General features: G+C 36.6%; 3 protein-coding genes and 1 non-coding gene across 7 annotated transcripts; 2 read left to right on the forward strand and 2 right to left on the reverse strand.

Annotated features, from left to right (window-relative positions):
* Nucleotides 1–696: 696 nt before the first annotated feature.
* LOC122086751 (LOB domain-containing protein 21-like) lies at nt 697–1,089 on the reverse strand. The gene has a single exon (XM_042655725.1). The coding sequence runs from the start codon at nt 1,087–1,089 to the stop codon at nt 697–699; it is 393 nt and encodes a 130-aa protein (XP_042511659.1).
* A 191-nt stretch (nt 1,090–1,280) lies between these two features.
* On the forward strand, nt 1,281–1,354 carry TRNAI-AAU. Its single transcript has one exon. It is a non-coding gene; the product is annotated as a tRNA-Ile (tRNA).
* Nucleotides 1,355–3,276: 1,922 nt separating this feature from the next.
* LOC122086107 (basic leucine zipper 34-like) lies at nt 3,277–4,912 on the forward strand. Its single transcript, XM_042654815.1, has 4 exons — nt 3,277–3,621; nt 3,959–4,049; nt 4,146–4,272; nt 4,372–4,912. Exons 1-4 carry the CDS (start codon nt 3,296–3,298, stop codon nt 4,749–4,751), a joined length of 924 nt encoding a protein of 307 aa, XP_042510749.1. The 5' UTR covers nt 3,277–3,295; the 3' UTR covers nt 4,752–4,912.
* Nucleotides 4,913–8,590: 3,678 nt separating this feature from the next.
* LOC122087352 (UTP--glucose-1-phosphate uridylyltransferase 3, chloroplastic) lies at nt 8,591–23,268 on the reverse strand. Of its 4 annotated transcripts, XR_006142736.1 has the most exons (18): nt 22,352–23,268; nt 21,935–22,115; nt 21,644–21,793; nt 21,331–21,492; nt 21,045–21,217; nt 20,854–20,920; nt 18,206–18,372; nt 14,686–14,844; nt 12,654–12,745; nt 12,463–12,557; nt 11,513–11,590; nt 11,211–11,306; nt 10,772–10,846; nt 10,592–10,683; nt 10,335–10,497; nt 10,079–10,220; nt 9,659–9,719; nt 9,030–9,108 (listed from the first exon to the last, which is right to left on the reverse strand). XR_006142736.1 is itself a non-coding variant. In XM_042656444.1 (17 exons), the coding sequence occupies exons 1-17, from the start codon at nt 23,050–23,052 to the stop codon at nt 8,996–8,998; spliced, it is 2,631 nt and encodes an 876-aa protein (XP_042512378.1). In that variant the 5' UTR covers nt 23,053–23,267; the 3' UTR covers nt 8,591–8,995. The 4 variants fall into 4 exon arrangements, 3 of the variants coding, with proteins under 3 accessions (XP_042512378.1, XP_042512379.1, XP_042512380.1); XM_042656444.1 differs by lacking the exon at nt 10,079–10,220 and having other exon boundaries at nt 8,591–9,108; nt 9,653–9,719; nt 22,352–23,267; XM_042656445.1 differs by lacking the exon at nt 10,079–10,220 and having other exon boundaries at nt 8,591–9,108; nt 22,352–23,264.
* Nucleotides 23,269–23,834: the final 566 nt, after the last annotated feature.

Raw genomic sequence — 23,834 nt, forward strand, 5'->3', positions numbered from 1 at the left:
AAAAAAAAAAAAAAAAAAAAACTCTATGCATGACACACCACCATCACCTAACAATTAACCATTGACGGAACAGCTTGGGTCTGGAATGGACTTGCTGACTATTGTTGATTGGTTGGAATTTAACTAAACATTAATTGAACTGCCCGTAACAGCCAATGACAAGGTGTGCGTGAGCATTTTCAGTGTTAGGTAGCATGGTTTTTTCAACATTCGCTGTCTAAGTGTAGACATACATTAGGGGGTTGTATTCTGTCTTCCATATTAATTGAAGAGAGGTTCATCCCTGCAAAGGCATAGTGGTCATTGGATGCCCCCGTGTCTGTGATGAGGGGCTTCTCACGGACAGAAATCTGTCACTTATAATTAAATTAGAAAAGAAGGCATTGTAGGCGGGAAATATAGATTCTCAAGATGGAAAACGTTTTCCAGCCGATCAATTATTATGTGTGTATGTTCGGTTACATTGAAAATCTACACAAACAGAAGGAAACCATTACAGCCAGCCAAATAATTAACTTTTAAGTACCCATTAGATTTTTCTTTGAATCTAATGACTCCACAGATTCACGGAGATTGATCATTGATGGACGAAGGGATTGCCATGGATGAAGGGCCAAACCCAAACAATGTCTCACTGTGAGAGAGAGAGAATAAATACGTACAATAAATATTTTCTATATGATGATGAAGATCATTCTACTCAGGGGGAAGGTGGTGGGTGTAAAAGGCAAGACGAGCTCTGGCAATTGCGAGGTCGTGTTGGAGTTGAACCATTTGGTTTTGCAAGATTGCAATGACACCAATGCAACCATAGACAGGGTCTCTGAGCCTCAGCTCTGCCTCGTACGCCAACGAATTCACCGCGTCTAAGCGTTGCTGCTCCGGCACGTTTGCGAGGATCTTGCTAACGTTGCTTGCTCTAAACACCTTGTGGACTATCGCAAACTTGTGTGATTCGTAGGAGCTGAAGTAAGGAGCAAAGATACAAGTGGGACTGCATTTCCTCTTTAGGAACTTGCAGGCTGCGCATGAAGAGGTCGATCTCAACCCACCCTTCATGCTCTTGTCTGTCTTCCCACCTCTCTCCATTCAGCTTTTCATACTCGTAGTCCTCTCATCCACCCACCACCTCATTAATCCCTATTGATCTTACTTTTTTTAAGGTGAAGGAATGGTAAGTATCATATATAATACATAAAAAGTTGAAACGTCTTTTCATAAGGTGAAAGAATTGTAAACTTATCATATATTATTTAAGAAAGTTGATAATTATGTATCGTGGCCCATTAGCTCAGTTGGTTAGACCGTCGTGCTAATAACGCGAAGGTCGCAGGTTCGAGACCTGCATGGGCCATTTTTTTTCAAAAAACAATTTTAACTTGAAATTTGCAAAAATTTGCAAACAAAGTTTTCAAAACATTGACATATTAATGAACCTAAATTCCTTTAACTTTGAGTACTTCAATTTATTATCATTCATTTTTCATCCCGAGTTTGCTTATGTTCCTTATTATACATGATCGTTAATTCGTTAACGTTAACTATTGTACGTTTGCATGCCGTGTATCTAATCCGTCTAAGGGGTTTATAGGAACAATATAGAATTAAAATGCTATCTCCTTTATAGTAACATTGAAAATTTTAAAATATAATCAATCGGTGCATAAACTATATTCTTTGTAATCCAAAATGGTATGATAAAGGAAACTTTAACATTAAATAGACATTCAGCTGCCTTAATCCTTATTTGGAGTTTTGAATTCCTCAAAGCAAACTTAAAGACCAATCAAACTAAATGATCCCAATTACTTTCTATTCTTGATTTCTTGTTTCAGTATTCTCAGCATTGATAGATTTTGAGAAAATATACTATTTCACATTTCTTTATTATTTAAGGCACTATCAAATTATGATAATCCCTTGTATTTATTATGTCTTTTATATTGTTTACATACTTTTTATAGCATATTTTTAGCTTCAATATGTACTTGATTATTAAAACTAGTCTAGATATCATTTAAAGGAAGTGTTATTTCCAGTCATAGATTATCAACTATACTGTCTTTTACAATATTATCTAAAATATAATTATTATTTTTGAAAAGGAAAATTTTATTTTCACTGCTCACATAGGGAGTGCTTCCTTTATGGACGATGGTTTATTCTTTTTCCACACTGCCAATTCTTTTAGGTTTGAAATGTAACACATGATGATGGCATCCTGGGTCATATATACCTCTTCAGTCCCTTCACATGGAGAATATTATGTGGGCAAGAAACTGGAGCCATCCTAAAAATTCTGTATCATTCTCATCTTATAAATATTTTTGGTAATTTCATAAAGTTCAAAAGAAAATTTTCAATTGTCTGTGTATTAGTTGTTTCACAACAATCATACAATCAAAAAAGCTGGCTTACAACAATAGATGTTCGTATTATGCTAATTTTCTAATAAAGATTTGGTAATAAATAACGAAATAATGCTAATTAATTGATGGGAGCACTTAAATGACACCACTTAGGAGTATTTAGAACTGACACCTTCTCTTAATTTTCCGTAGTCTTATTCCCAAAAGGTTTATAAGACATGAGTTTTAAAGTTAGATTGAAAGGTTACAAATTTTTTACACCTCCAAGAGTGTCAATAAGAAAATCCCTCGATTAAAATTTTAATTTTACCTCATTATGCACATTATCCTAATTTTCTAATTAAGGTTAAGTAATAAATAACGAATTTGAATTTTATGTCGGTTTTGTATTAACATTCTATCTTTAGCATTCCTTTATTTCAAGGAATGAGGAAAATTTTTCAGAATCAATTAAAATTTTCTTTATATAAAGTTTTTTCCCCTCTCTTTTATGGAAAAGCCTTTAAGAATTTTCCCAATACTTCAAAGATTTTAGTTTCAAGGAATGAAGAAAATAGTACCACTATATTCAAAGATTTTTTTAGATTGTACATTTATGTTGTTGCATATTCTAATTATTTTTTTTCCAATTTCAAGAATATATAAAGAATTTCCAAAAATAATGGTTTTTGGATAAACCCCACCAATATGGACCCTGGGTCACTTCCATTACAGCTGCTTATTTATAATCACATTATCTGTTTAATGTTAATGGAGTGTGTTTAGCCCTTATTTTACAAGTAGAATCAGTATTGAGATCATTTGCTGGGATGTACAAGTTGGTGGGCATGGGGCTGCCCCCTAAGTACCCAAAGCCATCTGCAAGTTCTTCAATCATGAACCAAAGGAGGTATAGTAGTGTTATGCATGGTGATGCCGATGAGTTGATGAAGGTGATAATGCAACCTCACAAGGAAGCAGATCATCCAGTATCCAATGATCCATTTGCAGTACCATTAAGAAAGCCTACTAATGGAATCACTGGCATCAATCTAGGAACTACCAGTTTGAAGACACCAGCTCTAGAGCCAACTCAAGGAATCAATGAGAATGAGAATTCATCCCCATCATTTGGTGAGAACTACTTTTGCTCTGATAATGGACTAGCAGCTATCTTAGGTCCTTCCATCAAACTAAAGATTGATGAAAATCTTTACCAACATAAATGGATCCGAAATATTGATCCTAATATGGATCCAAAGAAGTTGAGAAGGTGCATTTCCTTTCCTCTACACTGTCCTTTTTATCGCATTTTCTTTTCTGTTTTAATATATTTTTCGTTCACCCAAATATATATATATATATAATCCTTACATCAATGCGTGGACAAATGGGAGCACTAGTTAAAGCATCAAAAGGGGTGAATTGTTTACTTTCATGAGGAGTGTGGTTATCATTTCGTCTCCCACTATGTCTAGGTTTAGGAGCTATGATGCCTTTTACGCTTTTTTTTCCCTTATCTTATAATCTAAAGCAAGGTTTAAGTACAAGGTTTAAGTACAACTCATCTGTGTTTTTTTTCCCTATCCATTTCATTGTGCCTTTTGTAGGACTCTTGGAAATCGATTATCTGCTCAAAAAGCACGGCTTAGACAGTTAGAATACATTTCTCAACTCGAAGAACATATAAATAATCTAAGGGTATATAACCATTTAATCTCTAATCATCACTTTTAAGTACCTTTCTTACCTCCAATGGGAGATTATTATCTTCTGTACTTATGATCTCTTCTATAGGTATGTATCTCATCTCTGAACTTTCAAGTCTCTGAAAAGCATACCAAACACACTGAGCTGAGTAATGAAAACGATGCCATAAGGGATAAGATAGCCAGACTAAGTGATGAACATGAAATCAAATATGGTAAGCGTGTGAAAAACTGTAACAGTAGAAGAAAAAAGGAAATCTTTTCTTGTAAACATTTTAAAGGAAAATTTAAGCTAAATAATGGGCTGTTGGCAGCTCAAAACAAGTGGCTAGAGCAAGAAATACATAGGATGTGGGCTAACTTCCAGCAGCAGCAGCAGCAACAAGAAGTCCAACAAACCTACCACCTGCAACTACAGCATCAACAACTACTGCTACCACCAGAGCAGATTCAGCAGCAGCAGCAGCAGCAACTAGAGATGGCTGAATGTGAACTTGGGCAAGGACAAGTGTTCAACAACAACTACCCAAATCTGGCTGAGTATGAACTTGGGCAAGATCAACTGTTCAACAACAACTACCCAAACCTGGCTGAGTTTGAACTTGGGCAAGATGAACTGTTCAATCTCAACTACCTAATGAACCTGGATGAGAAACTGTTCAACATACCCATGGACCAACTCCTGAATCTATAAATTTTACTTCATGTGATTATCAATCAGTCTTCATTGCTACATTTTCCTGGTGCTCTTGTTTGTTTGATTCATATTTATTAGAATCCTCTGTGGAGTCCAGTTATGGGTTTTTATCAAGTTGTTCTTGTGTGCTTATTAGTGTCTTTCATGGTCAAGAATGAACTTACACCATCTCTATGAAGTACTTCATGATATTATCATTCAGCATTCATCATATATTTTCCTTTTGTTCTTTTATCTGTTTCATTGTAAGTTATAATCTATCTTCTATTGGTGGTGCTTATAATATAGCATTCATTTTGCACAAAGAAAGAATGTATACATACTAAGATTACTAAAATTAAACATGATAATCAAACTAAATGATATCAAGCCAAAGATTTTGTTCTTCCTCTTTAGTGGGTAAAAAGATTTGATGATGATTTTTTTGTAAACTAAAAGGGAGTGTATATATTTTGTAGTATAACTTTAAAGAAGTGATGGGAAATGATGTCCATGTCTTCCCCATGTGTGTCCTTTTTTAAAGAATATATTTTCATTTTATAATAGTTCTGACATTAATGCTTATTTCTTTCAACCTTCATTATACAATTTTCTTTTGTTCTTGTTTTGTCATGCATATTTATTAATACGATCTATGGAGTCGGATATGTTATAGTATTAATAAATTGTTCTTGCGTCCTTAGTTTGCTTCTTTTTTTTTTTTTTTGGTAAATCATTACTATGTGTGTGAAAAGTTTCGATGGAGGAATTAATAACAATTATGTGTTTTTATCTATTTCATTATAAATTAGAATCTATCTTCTATTAATAGCCATTATAAAATAGCATTAATTTTTCACAAAGAAAGAATGTCTACGTAGGACACATGTTCTGACTGAGGTTCAAAAAGATGGATACCATACTAAAAGGCCACAAAAAAAATTTGTAAATCAAAAGAGAGTTTGTAAACCGTCTCTGAATTAGTCCATATTTTCGTCAGAGATAATCCATGTCCTATTGCCGATTATGCTCCAAGCAAAAGGGCCCTGGCGCTTCCTTTAGTAGGGTTTCCTGTCATTAAATAGTCTGTTATTAGTAAATGTTTTTCATCTCCATTCAACAAGCATATTGTCCAACTTGTTAAATTTTGTTGAGGTCTATTAATTACTGCACAGATTAAAATATTGCAAGGCTGTTTAGATGATTTGGATGTATTCATACAAAGGTTGGTTGTGTTGGGATCATATGTTTGATCAATAGGCAACTGCTTCTGTCCCTGATCCCAAGTTTGATAGATCCACTTTAAGGCTGGGTCTAATATATCATGAGGTTTGGTTTTACTTTCCTAAAAATTATATTATTTCTATGGTTTCAAATGTAATAATAGAAGATGATGAAGAGGGTAAAAAAGTGCTCCCCGATCACGATGAGAAATATTATTGGAATTAAAGAAATACAAAATAATATGTTGGAAAGAAGAAGCATGGAGAAAAAGAAACTTACTAAGATTAGATGGATAACAAACTTTTAATCTTTACTATTTTCAAGATCGTAAAAGGGAGAAATGATAGTATACTTTCAGACTAAGGAAGGTCAACACGATAATCAAACTAAACAATATCAAGTCAAAGACTTTTGCTCTTCCTCTTTTAGTTGTTAAATTTGTAAATTGTAAGCAAGCCTATATATCTTGTCGTATAACTTTGAATTATCCACTTCTTCCCCATATGCACCTTTTTTCTTTGAAGAAAATATATTCATTTATAATAGTTTCCACATTAATGCCTATTTTTTTTTCAACCTTCAACCTTCATCATACATTTTCTTTTTGTTCTTGTTTTGTCATGAATATTTATTAATACATTCTATGGAGTTGGACATGTTATAATATTAATAAATTGTTCTTGTATCCTTTTTTTTTTTTTTTCTTAATGGTAAATCATTACCATATGTAGTTTCGACGGAGGACTTCATAACAGGCACTTGCTTTTATCTATTTTCATTATAAATTAGAATCTATATTCTATTAATAGTGCTTATAATATCGCATTCATTTTCCATGAAGAAAGAATGTCTACATACCTGATCCAAAATGGGAGAAAAGAAAACTTCCTAAGATTAGATGGATAACAAACTTTTAGTCCTTATTATTTTCATAGTCAACGAAGGGAAAAATGATATTATACTTTCATATTAAGGAAGGTACACAAGATAATCAAGCTAAACAATATCAAGACAAAGTTTTTTTGTTCTTCCTCTTTGAATGAATAAAAGGTTTGACAATTTTTCAAACGGTATGATAATGCATCTATTTCGTAAGGAATTTCTAAATGACACCACTATTGATTTATTTAGAACTTGATAGTTTCCTTTTACCAGTAAAGCTGTTTGTAACCGAGGTGGTTACAATTAGCTGTTGTTTTCACATTTTTTTCTTCCTTTTTTTGCCCTTAATCACATTTCTTAGTCGCATTTTAGATGAGGATTGTTTTTTGTAATTTCCCGTATTATATCACATCACTGACGGAAGACCTCCCTCCGTTATCCATTTTTTTTTCTTCTTTTTTCCTACCTTATTTCCTCTCCTTCTTCGTCGCTCTTCTTATCTGCAAGCTTCCGCCATTAATGAACCTTTGAAGGTCACTCTCTCTCTCTCTCTCTCTCTCATCAAAACAAGTAATGATGAGTCTTCCTTCAGTGAAACCCAATTGTTCAATTCTAAACAAACATTGGCATCTGTTCGAAATATTATGAATTTCATATAGTCGGAAAGCACGTCAAGAACCGATCTTTTATCAGAAAAAAAAAGAAGAAAAAAAGTCAAGAAACCGATCCAATGGAGCTCTTAGATGGCATATGGTTGTGCTCCTCCACATCAAAGAAGTTGGCCATGAACTTACAACGATGCAAGCAGTCACTCACCACCAGAAATTGATAGTGATAGTACCCTTTAAACCCCTCTTGTTCTCTGATATCCTGCAATGTCACATACCATGTCTCCGTCCACAGCTTCAAAACCTACAAAACCCTAGGATGAACCGTTCCAGCATCATGAATTAAAAAATGGGACCTCTCTCTACAAACAACTTCACATGGTATGCAATCCACTCCCTCCTCCTTTCAAGTGTTCAAATCACCTTACAAAGACAACCCCCAATAAAGATAATCGCAAGGAGGTGGAATTGTGGAATCGAAGACTTCAAGCTACTAGGAATTTCTCTCAGCATTTCGATTTCTTCAATTGCAATAAAATCTTGATCGCCACCATTAATAGGTAGCAGCAAGAGGATGTACCACTGATATGGATTAGTTTTTGTAATCTCCCCATCCTCCCTATGGCAGAGCACCGCCCCCCCCTCCATCTGTAGTCTGGCAACTTGTAGAGCATCGACCCCCAATTGAGAGACATCAACAATCCAACCATTAACCGCATTAAATGCTAGCTGACTAACAGACAGCACTCCATCAAGTTGTTTGTTATAATTGTTGGGTAAATGGGTACTTCATCCTGAAAGGAAAAAAGAGAAGTGATCAGGATAAATAAACTTTTCAATGATAAATAACAGGAAATTTTAATTTGGTGTAAGCATGCATAGCTGTCATGAGATACATATCTCACGAGATTTTAGCCAGCAGTAGTGATACAAGGGAAAAAAAAACGAGGGCCAACTTTGTCACCTGAAACATAAGATTTGAGCAGCAGACCTGTGCTGTACTTCACAAAGTTTGGGTAAGTTCTGATCCCGCAACAATACATATATAACGGCCATCCAGGAAGCCTTCCTATGTGAGCAATAAAGGAATGCAAATCCAAAATTATAGTGAAACTGTAAACTGGAGATTCTTTACAGGAGGGGGAAAAAATAATAATATGTTTTTATTAATCTGGAAATATTACAGCTAAATCACTTGAAAAATGCATCAACTGCCACAATCGACAAGGAGTTCAGCCTTTAACTGAACTATTTTATTCCATGGCCAATGCATTAACTTTCAAAGTCTACAAGACCTTTTCTCAACATTTTGTTACATGAGCGACAACTGGGACCTCCAATATACAAAGCTCTAATTCAATCTTATCACAAGAGCAACGCATTTTGCACCCTCTTAGGCTCCAAAGCTTTTGAAACCCATTGTGTTGCAAGAGGTTGAACTTCAGTTCAATCAATCAGATGACAAGGGCTTCCAATGTGAAGGTGAGCTTTCAGTTGATATGTCAAATGCAATCAACAAAAGGCAGGGTTAAGGGCCCGGTTAGTCTTCTACAAATCTACCATCTCCAATTGAATGTGTGTCCCATTTAACTTGTACTTCCAGAACCAACTTCCAGTATCCTTCATATTCTTATCAATAGGATCTAACTTAACTGAGAAACCTGAATCATGAACAAAATAATGAAGAAATAAACTCAGTTAGCTAAAAAAGTAAGAAATCAGACTTTGTTCTCCATATAAAGATGTGGATTGAAATAGTAGCTAAATAAATAAAGGGAGAGGGTACTCTGAGCAAGTGGCATAGGGGAGCACACCAATAAGGTGCGATATATAGTATCATAAAGAATAAGGCAGCTGGGTCATTTCATGAAGAGAGAGAGAGAGAGAGAGAGAAACAGATACTAGCATATGCTACCCTGGTGGCTCGGAGAACCTTTTCCCTAAATAAAATATTTTTTTAAAAGTATAACAGAATCACTGATAAGATAAAATGATGCATGAAGTGAGAGAGATACAAATATCCTCTTCACACCCTAAAGATGTGTTGAGAAGATAATGAAGCTACCATATAATGATTAGACAGAAGGATTTATTTCTAAAACTTCAGTTAGGGTTGTAATATATATACAACCCTAACTGAAGAAAAACCCACTGGTTGGATATGAGTTTAGTCATCATGCTACAAATCTAGAGTGAGTTTATAACTGGAACCTGGATTTCCTGCTGTAATCTGCAGTTTGTAGCCATTTGGAACTTCAAAAACATGATTTCCCTGAAATATATGATAAGGTATTAGGAAAAAGCCAATTTTATCAAACAAGATATGGGTGAAAAAGCTTACGAACTAACATTGTACACAATAAGTTCTATTATCTGGAATATCAAGAAAAAGGGAGTATGGGACTAGAGGGGACCTCAAAACAGGTTCCACATAGGAGAGGCCAAGGTCAACACTAATCTAATTGACTGATTATACCCATACAGTTAGAAACTCAAGGATGTTTCCCAGGCAGACCCTTGGTGGCCCAAAAACCTTTCTTGTTTGGCTTTTCTTTCAATACTCCTATTTAGGAAAATTTTCGATCTCAGCATAGAGAATTTGTAGAATGGATGGAAATCCCCAAATCTTACCTCAAAAATTGGCATGATCAGACTTTTTTACTAAAATTATCTTCCCATGCTAACGAATGAAGAAAAATGACATAACGCTAACATTTGGCCCAGCATCTTTTATCAGTACATGACATTCTCGGTAAGGAACAGGCACCCCAAACTGTTCTACAAGTCCATGGCCCCAGATTAACATAACCTCTGATGAATTAAAAATATAAATTTGCCACCATGATAAATATAGAATACAACCATAATGGTGTAACATTATTCTAACCTGTAGAACTACATTTGTGGCTTCGAATTCTGCATTCCCATGCAGTATGACTTTTAATGCCTCCAATCGCCGAACTTCATGCTTCCAATAAATATTTTCGCTATAACTCCAGTCAATCCCCCTATTTAATACTTTTACATTTTGAAGCTTACATCTCCCACACCTTAAAGCAAACACCAAATATGTCAGCTTTGGATGCTTAACTTTCACAAACCACTTAACATTGTGAAGAATGTGGAAAAAGGGCAGCATATTACCTGTATCCATACTGAAGTATGGGATCACCATTTTCATCCATCTTAGTTGACCCCATAATGTTTTCAGCTACGATAATCATGCTTCCAACAAGCTGAAGTTGAAAAATACATACCAGATTATTTAGGAAGCAAACATATGAACCATGGATGCATTTAGGGTGTGTATCCAATAATATATACCTGTACATCCCTCCATAAGAACTCTGTAACCTCGATTTGCAGTTCAGAGCCCATGGAAATGGAACCTCCATAGAACTGTGACATAGGAGAATTACAGTACAGAAATGACTCAATAACCTCTTTTATTTTTTCACCTCTCCAACGTTTATATAACAAAAGAAATTAAGAGAGGGAGAGAGAGAGAGAGAGAGAGGAAAGCATATGAAGATTCTTAAAACATATCAAGAAAAAGAGTGGCTCACCCTTTTCAGAGAAATGATGTGCATTCCGTTATTAATAGTAGGATATAGATATTTGGTCCATTGGTCTGATATGTCTACGACATATGTCCATTCCATTGCATTAATTTAACATGCTAACTCCATCAGCAAGCTTAACAAGATAGCCCCTTTGTAACTAACCAATAGAGAAAAATTATACCAATAAATAGAAAGCCTACCTTCTGTCTGGTAACCTCCCAAAGTGGGCCCAAAGCAGGATGTAGAAGAATGAGAAACGGTGGCCCTGAATCGACATACTTGTCATTGCCTTCGATCTGAGACAAATGATCAAAATATGTCATAATATGGCATAGGTTTGCAAGAGAGCAGCAATATCAGAAGCTTGTCCATCATAACTCTTCTTTCTTTTTATTTTCTTCTAATGGGCACCAGAATATATAACTTTAAAGGCATCTAACTCACATAAACAAGGAGGAGAAGTTTGGCACTAGCATTGCAGGTTTTGTTTTAGAGAATATACCTCAGGAACTTTAATGTCACAGCCAGAGAGAAGATCAGAAGCATTCCGTATAATATCCAACAGTGAACCATCTGGGGTCTGCACATCAAATAGTTATATCAGTAAATGATAGTTTATATAGAGTAAGTGAGCATTAAGAGTCCTTAGTGGAGTCTATTACTGTTTTTGGGTTTCTACTTTCTATATATAAGTGACCAACTCTCCCCATGACTTATGTTGATTTGGAATGCATTACTTTTAATTTTTTGGTCTTGCTAATGTGGCTGCATTCTCTCTCTTCTCTCAGTTGGGAAGGGATTTTCTCTCTCCTTCCTCACCCCACATCGCTCTTTCCCTCATTATTTCTCTCTACTTATCTCTCCTCTCATTCCCATTCACAGGTTTCTTATCTCCCTTTCTCTTCATTTCTTTTCTCTCATCCCCTACAGTTGGTGATATTCTCTTTCTATTTCTTACTCTTTTCTATTGTTAGTTTCAGATCCTAATTTCTAAGAGAGATATTTCTTTTTTCCTTTCTTGATTATCTCTCTCTCCCATTGCACTTAACTTCTCTTCTATTTTTTCTCACGTTTGAGCTGTCTTTTCTTGTTCCATTCTTTATTATTCAATTTCTATTATTTGGATTATCTATCTAATTCCTGACTTTGTTCTGAAAAACTAATTATTGAAATCTGGTCATTTCAGATCTGGCCCATATCTAGCTGTTTAGATTGGGATCTCTTCCATTTCATTAGTGGGCCCATTACTTGCAGGCCAATCAGACCCATCAGATCTGATTGAAACTGCATCATTCCCCTGCTAAAATGGTTAAAAATGCATTACTTTTTTTCTCTTTCCTTTTTCACCGCAAAATAAATTCCTGATAAGGCCTTGCTCGAGTCGGAGAACATGTAAATATTTCCTAGCAAAAGTCTTCGGGATGAAACATTATTAAGAGGAAAGAAATAAACCTGGTGCAAAGATTTGTCAGTTTGTCTTCTTTTCTTCTTGGCAGATGAAGTGACCCTCTTTCTTTCATTATACACAATATAGGTGTCTAGTGCATCTGCAGCCCATTAGCACATATCAATAGTGTATAAGAAAGCATAGCCTGCATACTTTATTGAGGAACTTTATCACAGGTAATCAGACAAAGTATTACCTTCTACACCAGCGTACAAACGTGAGGAAAATGTGTTCAGAAAGTTATCAGCTATATTTTGCATAGTGCACTCTAACCTGCCACCAGATACACTGCCACGTAGAAAAAAATGAGTTATTTTCCAATGGAAAATGTTATTTTTCTCTCCCACCTAAATCTCCTTTATTGGGATATAAATGATTATATTTGGCATGTAATAATCAGAGAAAGAAAAATATAATTACCCTGCTAAGTGATCCAAACTTGGAATTGCCTTACCGATGCAGATAAATCACAGAAGTCACCTTATTTTAGTTCAAATTAGCCTTGGGTTGGGTTATATATGTGTTGGGCCTTTGGTCCAACGGGTTTTCTTTGTAATAGGCTAACTTTAATAGGCCTAAATCATGGGTAGGAGGTAGGAATACGAGATTTACTTTATTATTTTAGTCTGAATGTTTTATTTCATCAAGTAATTGTTATTTACTTGGTTGTTAAGGATAGGATAGTCTTTCCTGAATAGAACTCCTATCCCAACTTTGGATAGAATTTTTATCATGTGGGACACCTATTCTAACTTGTCAATATAGAGATTTAGTTATAAGGGACATTTATTTCTATTATGGATAAGTTTCCTATTTCATGTACACTCTCATTTCTCATTGTAAGTAAAATTTTAGTTTCTATTTTTAAAACATGTAAAGCCATAGAGCCTCCCAATGATTTTGCTATTGAATAAAAATTGCTTTTGCTGCCTCTATGTTCTGTGGGATTCAGGATGCGCTGCCAGTGGGATGCAACAACCCTTTGTGACAAGCTAACATTAGCTGATGGGATATTAGCCTAGTTCCAGGTAGGATGCTTGGTTCATATCTTTCTTCTAGTCTATCTATCACTGATTCAGGTTAGTAATTTCTGGTTTCTGTTAAGTTAGTCTTCATGTTCTAGTTGCTGGAAATTTCTTTTTCTCATTGTTTACATCTCAGTTCTTAAATCAAACTTCAAATTTGGACATCAGCCCTCTGATCGCCCGATCACCCTCATTTTAAACCATCCTACGGTTTCAAAATCTGATTTTGATCATGTTTTGCTATAGCCCTATTGCTACTCAAATTGCTAGAATTCCCAGAACTGGTTTCTATGTCAGTCCTAGTTTCTGGTTTCTTGTTCTAGCTTGATAGTTAACTGTTAATGCTTGCTTTTGGCTGCTGATTGCTCATCCTTTCAATATTGTTTTGGTTTCCCTATAATCTGAGATTGATCCCTTGATCTGGAAACCCTAATCAAGAGTCCTACCTTCGGTTGGATTCCTCTGTAGATCCACATCCAGACATTGGAACAGAATCATCTTTTGAGGGATTGTTCCTCCAACAGATATCTTTCTTTTTTCAATCATCCAGTACACTTTCTGCATTCAAACATCTCTGATTCTTAATTCTTTCCTCTTCAACCTTAAATTTTCATTTTCAACTTATTATGCATAGGTAATATATAATCCCTTGGCTTAAAATGAAGATTCTTCTACAGATGCTTTTAGCTTCTTCATAAAACTTTTCCTAAGGGCAGATTCAACATCTTGCTCATCAAGCTGAACTGACTCCAACTATCATTTTTTGGTAAGTAGGCAGTTATCTTTATCTGCCAAATAAGTACATTCATGAATAATACCAAGGGAAAAACATAAATAATTTCAAACCCATAGTTGTCAAGGCAGCTAGGCGACCCAAGGCGGTTGAGGGGGTCAAAAAATCAAGGCAACACCAACAAGGCATTGCCTAGGCAACACCTTGACAACTATTTTCAAACCTCTGCACTACGATGACAGGTCGTGTTTCATCAAATAGGTATAACTTGGGATGGTTAGCATCAGATGCATACAGTAGTCCAATTAATGAACAAGTAAAAATACAGCTTAGTCTCAGGTTTTATTATTGGAATGTAGAAAATTCAGTGGCCACATGCCAACAGCCTACGAAGATCAGAGCATTGCATTGAATACATGAATGAAAATATAAATATGGAAACATTGAAGTATGTGGAAATAAGTACGTACCTATGCTCGATGCCAAGATGGTCCACATAAAAAAATTTCTTCTTTAGATTAAGCACCATGCCTGGCAAGCAGGTTATATTTTTGGATGATCCAACTTTCTCTGCAGAAGGTAAATCTATATACAGAATGTTTGTATTGGCAGGGAACTCTTCCTGCAAGCTTAAACACAATGAACAAGGTTGATCCCGGAGTTGTTTAAGAACTCTTAGCAAAAGAGGTGTATGTTGAGACCAAATACATAAACAAAAGGCCAGCTTTCCTTTGAAGAGGTGGAGATGGAACCACAAAATTCATAAAATGTAGCACAAACTCACGTTTGGAACAAAGACAAAAACACTCAAGTTTAGAACCAAGTCACAAAACCCAAAAGATTGAATCCATTGAAAGATATGTCCAATAAAAGACAATGAATGACTCAGTACCAATCAAATACATCTTCTCATAGAGGGAAGCAAAAGAAACTTGATCAATAATATATTATAAGATTATGTTTAGCAGGTGGTACACTTATGATTTATTTAGATCACGCTAATTATGTGGTTATTGTTTTAGAGTTAAGATGACATCATCCTTTGGGTTCAAAATCTCTGACCTCCCACCCCCCCCCCGGGGTGTTTGCAATGACAGTCATTGCCTCATTGGGGATGGAGGGCAATTGAGACTGTCTCGTCCACTCAGAAAGAAGAGATTAATTGCTTCTTATGATTCTTGCAGACATTTTGTACTTAAGGACACTCAGATCAGCTAATTTTCAAAAATGACCTGGTAAAGAAATGCACTCTAAGAATTTCTATGTATTTGGAGGCTTCCCAAAGCCTAGTGAAGGTGCGCTAAGGATTTCTTGAGAGTTGTATCATTTTCTTCCTCTCTTTTTTTCTCTTCCTAACATTCTTGTTGCTTTTATTATTTGTTTGACAAGACTGCTTGCACTTTATCCAAAACCTGAACTGGGAGGAAGAACTCTAGGAGAGCTGTAGCTGGAAATGCTGAACCAAGTGGGAATATAAAAGGCAAGAAACTGAAGACTAGGTTCTGAAATACAACGGAATCAAATATGTCTCATCTCCCTTTCTAGCTTCTTCTTCGTGTTTACTCTTTTTCTTTTTGTCTTGGGGGGAGGGAGGTTGTGCTAATCCGTTTGATCTGAACTTTGTTTGCTCGAACTTAGCAACCTATAGGAGCAGCTCAGTTTGAGTATATAGAGCTTAGAACCTACTTGTTGAACCGTAGCAGCCACTAAAGTGATGAGGGATACTCTAAGGTGTTGAAGAGTTGAACTATTACCAAAAGGTGTTCGGAAGGGGCTAAGGGTTGATTCGGGTTTGAAACTACAGTTAAGTGCCGTCACTTGGGAAGGGTTAAATGGTGATCATTGTTGGATTTTGGAACTCCAATTTAAGGTTTGTTAAAGCATAGGGCATAAGATTAGGATCAAGAACATAGAGAATGATGCAGGAGCATAAAATCTTCCTAGTTTATTAGGGGCACAAGGATCACAATGAGAGTTGAAGAGAATAGCGACCCTTCCCAAACTAAAGAAAATTGTAGAGACAACACATCATACTCAGTTTAAGGAAGTAGCTCTCCCGAACAAGGAATAGATAGGGAAGTTCATGCAAAGAAGCATGAAATGACTTGGATGATGATTTAACTATTTTATTTTATTTTTTTCAAGTTATCATTTTACAGTCTGGAATGTAGGATCGAAGCATAGTAGGGATGCCAATTTGTTAGCCAGGCCTAGCACAAAGTACAAATGCCTTATGCCAGGTCTGAACCCAGCATGTGGCAAAGAGGGTAATTCATCTCTATAAAATTTCAATCAACTTACAAAGTGTATCTTAATTGGTTCATATCCTAGAAACTTTTCTATGAGGTTCAGGGTTCAAACCACAAGCAAAACAGTAATATTTCTTTTCTTCTTAAAAGAATTGCAGTTTGTACACACTGTAATATGTTATATACATAAATATAGAATAAAGCACGCAATATGCATGCATACCCATCCTCATAATACAAATATAGGCAAGGATTAAAGTATCAGTATCGATCGCCGTATCGGTCGGCCAAAATTAAGATACGTATCGAAGGGTATCGTATCGTATCGGAGATACACTAAGATACGCTAAAGATACACACATAAATGGATAGGAAACATTTTTTTAAACACTTTTGCATAAAGAATTTGTTAAAAAAAACTATTGATAACATGTATTATGCATAAACACTAAATTGAGGGTATCGTACTAAGAATTCAAGGTTTGTAGTTATCCCATAAATGTAAAATCCTTGTTTCTAACCTTGATTTCTACTTTAGTTAGAAAGAAATATGGCTGACAGCAACTTTGGAACAAAAACCCTTCAAAAAATCATGTTTTTCTGAAAAATTACCTATCTTGGCCATTATATGACCGTAGCGCACTGTATCGGTACATATCGATACTCACCAATATGTATCGATACTCACCGATACGTACCGATATATATCGATACATGCCGATATATACCGATACGTATCGATCGATACATACCGATCGATACATACCGATACTCACCGAAACGTACATTTTACCTCAATTTTATATTTTCCATAGAGTCGTGTCGAGGCATATCGTATCGTATCGTATCGATGTGTATTGGTGGTATATTGATGCATATCGGTATGTATTGTAGGATATATATCGATACAAAAGAATTTTAAAAATTTCATGTATCGTATCGGTGTGTATTGTATCGGTCGGCTAAATTTAAGATATTTATCGGAGGGTATCGTATTGGTATCGGAGATACTTAAAACCATGAATATAGGTCTATATAGATTTTAACACATTTGTTTATAATATCTTTGAATATTGCAACAGGACAGGCTTCATATGTGAAGCCTGGACCCCTATATATGCGTTCTTGTTTTCTATTAGAGAAGTCTCCTTTTTGCATTAGGGTCAACAATAATTACTGTGTGATTAGATGCCTAATTAACAAATCTATCCTTGATTTGATAAGGTACAGATAATTTTCCTAGACCCATCACATACAAATGTAGGATCTTGACACCATCCAACTATAAAGTTGTACCTATAACAATGATTTTGATACTGCCCAAGGGTTTTAGGATTGAGGAAAGCGTTTAGGAAATAGCCTCGTATGTAAAGCAAGGTATGATCACAGTGGGGAAGAAGAGATTAGGGTCAGTAGACGGAAAATGAAGTACTTGTAGGGTTTTCTGCTTCTATTGCTTGAATTGTACAAGTCACTTAGTATTTTAATTTATAATATATATTTTTTTAACTAGTGTCTCAGTTCATTCAGTTGCGTGTGCATCACATGCTTTGTGCCTCAACGAGCTAGGAGGCATATGTGCTTTTCTTCCACCTGTTATATTAAAAACACTTGACATAGTGTCCTAAGGAATCATCATTTTCAATTAACCAATTCAAATGTCGAGCTCCATAAAAAGCTGCTATATAGAATACAAATATCCCTACGTAAAAGTAATGCTTGAGGGATATACATCAGATACCTGTCAGAAGAAATGGGTCCATCTGTGATCCCATATTTATCAAACTCAGTGTATTCAATGCATGATAAACCATATGCCCACTTCCCATCAAGATTATTTTTTTCAATGAGAACGTTAATGCCTTCTGTAGCTCCCAACCTCCTGCTACATGATGCAAACCCGAGTTTCTGCAACATGCATATTTAGAGAAAACAAACAGAAAATCACTATTAAGCATACACTAGATGTTGGAATAAATCCTCCCCCCCCCCCCCCAAAGGAACCATATAAAAAGGAAAGAGAATATCATTAAATGGTTACCAAGATCGTAAATTGCAAAGCTTCAACACTAGACGAATACTGAAAATTTAATCATCATGCGACCCCAAAGATGAAAATATAGAAGATAGTAACAATTATGGAGAAATTATCTATGCCTGATCAATGGTGGCAATAAAATTAAAAGGAAACTTGCTTGATATATAAGTACACCCATTTGCAGTTCTGGCCAATGAACAGAAAAACAATGTCTGGACAGAACAAGCACAAAGAAATGTTGGTACAATTTGTACTAAAGATTCTGCCTCCGCCTGGGACTATATTCGGACCAAAAACCCCCCACCCCTTGGCATAACACCGTTTGGTTTAAAGGCCATATTCCACACCACAGCTTCACCGTTTGGCACGCCCTTTCCAACTGTCTACCCATTCAGTCCTTCCTTCTCTACTAGCACATTCAGGTTTCCCCCTCATGCTGCCTATGTTGGAACGGCTCTGAAGAAACTGATCATCTTTTTTTCTCCTACTCCTTCTCCTCAGTTTGGAAGAGAGCCCTTAGCTCCATTTGGCCATCCCGTAGACCCATCATTTCCTTGTCCCATGAATGGCTTTGGATTGATATGACCTTCGGTGGTTCTTCTATTTGTGACAACATTGTAAAACTCGCTTTCGCGGCCGCCATGAACCAGATTTGGATGGAACGAATCTTCGTAGATGGATATCCAACTCTCATTCTTTTGACAAGATTTGGAATGCCATCTTCTTTGATGTCAGCTCCAAGATTGGGTGTATCCGTCATTGCACGACTCCTTGCTTCCCAAGGAACAGTCTTATTTTTGTTGCTTGGGGGCCCCCTCCCTCCTCCATCTCCTCCCCCGCCTTGATGTCCCTATCCCCCTAGTTGGGCTCCTTGGCTTTTGGGGTCCCCTTTGGGCTTTGTCTCCCCCCCCCCCCACTTTCTTGTATATTCTCTTGGTAATGATTTATTTATTCCCCCCCCCCCAAAAAAAAAAAAGGTGATTCTCACAAGGAATGAATTTAACATCTAAATCTTAATCTAATTTGTGGAATTTGCAGGTCCCCTCCTTGGTGTCCATCCACAATATCAATCAAAATAATATTGTCCAAAGTATCCAATCCCAATTCTTTACACTCTGGGCCTACCAAGGCCTGCCACAGGCCACCAAACAGAGTTCTCTTAAACCATTAAACCCAATTTATGACCGTGGACTTCAGAACTCTCCATGAGAACACACTGAAGGAAGGCACTTACTCTACTCTCTTAAGCAAGCTTATTGATAGTTTTAATATTCCATCAGTGATAGAATTTTTAGTCTTATGAACACACTAAGATGAAGGTACTTACAAGCTCAAGCAATTCTGCTCTTTAAGCAAGGGACACGTGAACTACATATACCCCATATGTGGAATAAAAAGCCCACCAAGCCAACAAGGACAAAGGTTAAAGTGAAGCACACTCCTCCAAGCAGTCAGAAGAGTGAGAATCAGTGTTGAGTAACCCCCCCATCTTCACAGATTTCAATCTTCTTCAAAGAAGAGAGAGTTACACCAGTTTAGACTCCTTGTCTTCGCTGCAATTCATCACTAAGGTTAACTTGCTGTTGCAAAGAATGTAAGCAACCAAAAGAAGTTTGTTTGTATCCCACATGACAATAAATATAAGTTAGTCTTGCAATTTGTCACTCACATTTCATGTAATACTGATACACAATATTCGTGATTAACAGTGGCTGCTCAAGAACCCCTTGCAACATCTAAGGAAAGATGGCAGCATGCCTGCAACCCAATTAGTTCCTTCCTAAGTGGTAGGCAACGTGGCTGACATGCTCATCCATAAAAGAACATTTTGACAGCCATCCAACAGTAATACACTATTCTATAGAATTAATTTTCAAAATGCAATCCCTCCAGACCTTATTCCATCCATAATGCTTGGACCAGCATAGGACCTGATCTTAATTGTACAAACAGGATATATTCTTCAAACTTGTCAAAACCTCTCCTCTGGCACTTCGGTTATGTTCTTATTAAATCTCCAATCAAACATCCTCTAAACCCTACTCTTTGCCACTTTCATAACCAACAACGTAAACAACATTAACCACATACAGGCACACTCTAAACTCATCCATTTTCATCAATAAATTCCTAAGACTCCTTAAATTTGTGTGCTTGCCTTCAATCCTCACTTCTTTATGCTTATTTTTTGCTGGACCTTCAGACCAATAAATATCTTTTCACACCACATTTTTGTTTAAAAATAAGGGTCCATTACTTCTTTTACAACACCATATCTTAATATTTCATACAGTCACAGCTAACAAAAAGGAGGAGGGGGCCAAACAGTAGAATAGAAGAAAAAAGCTTACCTTTTTATTGTGGAGACCTATCCCCGCCAAGGATAAAAGAGTCAAATCTGTAGCAGCCACAACATTACTGCAAAGTCATCACATTTTAGTGTCATACTCCATAATCTATGGTCAGGCCCAACAGAATCTCAAGAAGCCTAGAGATACGAAAAGGGGAAAATCATATCAGAAATAGACTATCTAATGATAACCTGACTTGGCGGACGGTGGCACCCCTTCTTCCATGATGGACAAACCACTGGAAAATTCCTTTGTCATATGCAAGTTTCCATATTACACCATGGCCCCCAGGTTTGCATACTGGACTGAAAGGTTTGCTAACTAACCATTGGCCATCTTCTGCACTCACAGCTGGAACAAGTGGCTGCAAGTACCCAAACAAAACACCGGGAGCATATCTTTATTTGTACGACAGATAAAATAATTAATATTGATTCTTCATTAAGGAGAAAAAGTGACCTAATATTCCCGTCAAACCTGTTCAAAAAATTGAAAACTTGATCGACCTCTTCCAAACCACATTAGTCTTTCACATAAAGAAGTAACGAGCTCATGATTGTTCTTCGCAGAACTTGTCATTATTGCAACAGGGGTGATGCATTGCTTCCCATAGATTTTGAAGTAAAGAAACTCCCTAGCCTGATCCCAGTGAGAGAGGTTGATAAATATTATTTTAAATACAATCAAGTACAATTACTGTCAGTAGTTAGTGATCCTAAATCTTGTGTGGCAGTTTTCTCATCAGAGGGAAGAATAATTGGTACAATATTAATAAGCAGGGATCTTATACCTGAAGATCTCTTATGAGACCTTCCAATAAGGTCCGTCCACAGTAAGGAAGCATGGCAGCAGGAAGGCATTCACCTGTATGAGGGTCAACCAAACCAAGTCTATCCCCAGAACCTCCCAAAGGATAAATTTCACCCAATTCTGGCAAACCCTGTCAACAATGAAATATTAATCATGATTATTATGTAAACACCTTGGAGGTCCAGATTGGAAGATAAATACACAAACAAATAATGAAAGCCCTATGCGTGCATGACAAAAAGAAAAAAAAAAAATCAATTATCAAGCTAACCTCAATCCCCCATAGAGCAGCTTGAGATGCATATTCAGTATCTCGAGAAAGATCAAGTCCTCTAGGAATATGAATTTCTAGAAACTGGATTTTCCCTCCTTCGTCTAGGTGCTGAGACAAGTTCATGGACTGCATTTCCGACGATGAAGAGGATAGGAGCTCCAATACCGTTATCTGATATCTGAGATGGATTTGTAAAAGAGTAAATGAAATAAGCCTGACCCCCACTAAAAAAGTGAATTACTCTGAGAGTAGCTGCAACAAGACTAAATGCGAAGGGATACACCTTTTCTTCCAATTAGTAATGAGGATTAAGCATTCAAATGCATTTGTGTATTAAAATTTTTTCTAAGGATGAAATCAAACAAGAAGCAAGAAAGTGTCCGCGCACATGGTGCTGATCAGAGACGAACTTACCCGATAATTCCTCCAATGCAGTCGTAAAACTGTTCAATTTCGTGCAATGTCCGCAGAAGCTTCTTCAATGTTACAGGAAATCTTTCATCCCTCCCACCTTTTGTCTCTTCAACACCGCCATTCTTAATATCCCAATTCTCAATCATATCCGCTAAAGCATAAAACGTAGACTTCAAGGGTCCCTTCACCGACCGAAATTCATTCTCAACGGAATCAAACTCGGAACCAAAAACGTGTTCTTGGCGAGCGGCAACTAAACACTTGAGCAGAAACAACTCAAAGAGGTCAATCCCATTGAGAAAAGCCAAAACCCTAGTGCCAAAGAAAGCCTTCACCCTTGAATCAGAGTCAATCACCCGGAGCTTCTCTCTCAGACTCTTACCACGTGAAAGCCTAGACCGAAGGTCATGAAGACGTGCAATTTCCTTCTGGAAATCGAAGTCTTCTGGAACAGAAGCCGATTCAACCGGAGCCGTAGAAACGCGCCTCGCAGAATTATAGGAAGGATAAGAAGAAGAGGTTGAAGAAAAGGAGGAGAAAGAGCTGAGGTCTCTTTTGAAACAAATTGTTGTGGGATGAGCATTGAAGAAGCTTAGAGAGAGAGACTGAGAAGCAGCAGAAGATGACAAGAAGGGATGGAAGTAGAGGTGGTGGTGGTGGTGGTGGAGATGGTGGTGTAGAATAGGAGTGCTCCCCGCCATGCGCTTGCTAGCATAGAATGGCTAGAGCGAGAAAGAGAGAGACAAAGAGGATGAAGAAGACTTAACAGAAAAGAGCACTGAAGCTGAAGAAGCATTGAAGAGTGATGAGAGAAATGTCAACGGAGGGAGATTTCGTAATATTTAATATTTAATATTTTTTCTATTTTTATGAATAATAAAGAAATAAATTTAATTTAATTAATGGGCATAAGAAGAGATGCTGCTGGTATATGCGGATTGAGAAAGGACAGAGGGTAGAAGTTGGTGTTTCAAAGGGTTTTGGCAACTATATAGGGAACCTCATCTTTTCTGCTGCAATCAACGAATTCTGATTGGTTGGTTCTCTCTTCCTCTCTGGCTAAAATCTTCCTATGAATCTGTTACGGTGTGACTTGTTTACACCTGCTTCACGTTGGATTGGTTGGGTCCCATTAGGTCAACGTTTTGCCCTTCCAAGATGAAAGGATCGTTCAACTAGAATTATTACCCGATCAATATCTTGGAATTAGACAGCTGAGATCTCCCAGAACCATAGGACCTATATCAGTACATAAGTGGGTCCCATTCTACGTGTGTATCTCATTTGTTCTTCCAAGGATTTGTTTTTGGCAGCATTCCCGGCGGGCTGGCATGGTTTTAGGTATTGGGTATCAGCATACACGATCGGATGTGGAGATGGTATCGGTCGGCTGATTCGTGTCCAATGCCTGAAACTATGACTTTTGGGTACTTTCCATTATTAGGTTTAAGAGATCATATATATATATTTTTTTTCTTTGGGT

This window comes from Macadamia integrifolia, chromosome 8 (assembly GCF_013358625.1).
Source record: "Macadamia integrifolia cultivar HAES 741 chromosome 8, SCU_Mint_v3, whole genome shotgun sequence".
Taxonomy (NCBI): domain Eukaryota; kingdom Viridiplantae; phylum Streptophyta; class Magnoliopsida; order Proteales; family Proteaceae; genus Macadamia; species Macadamia integrifolia.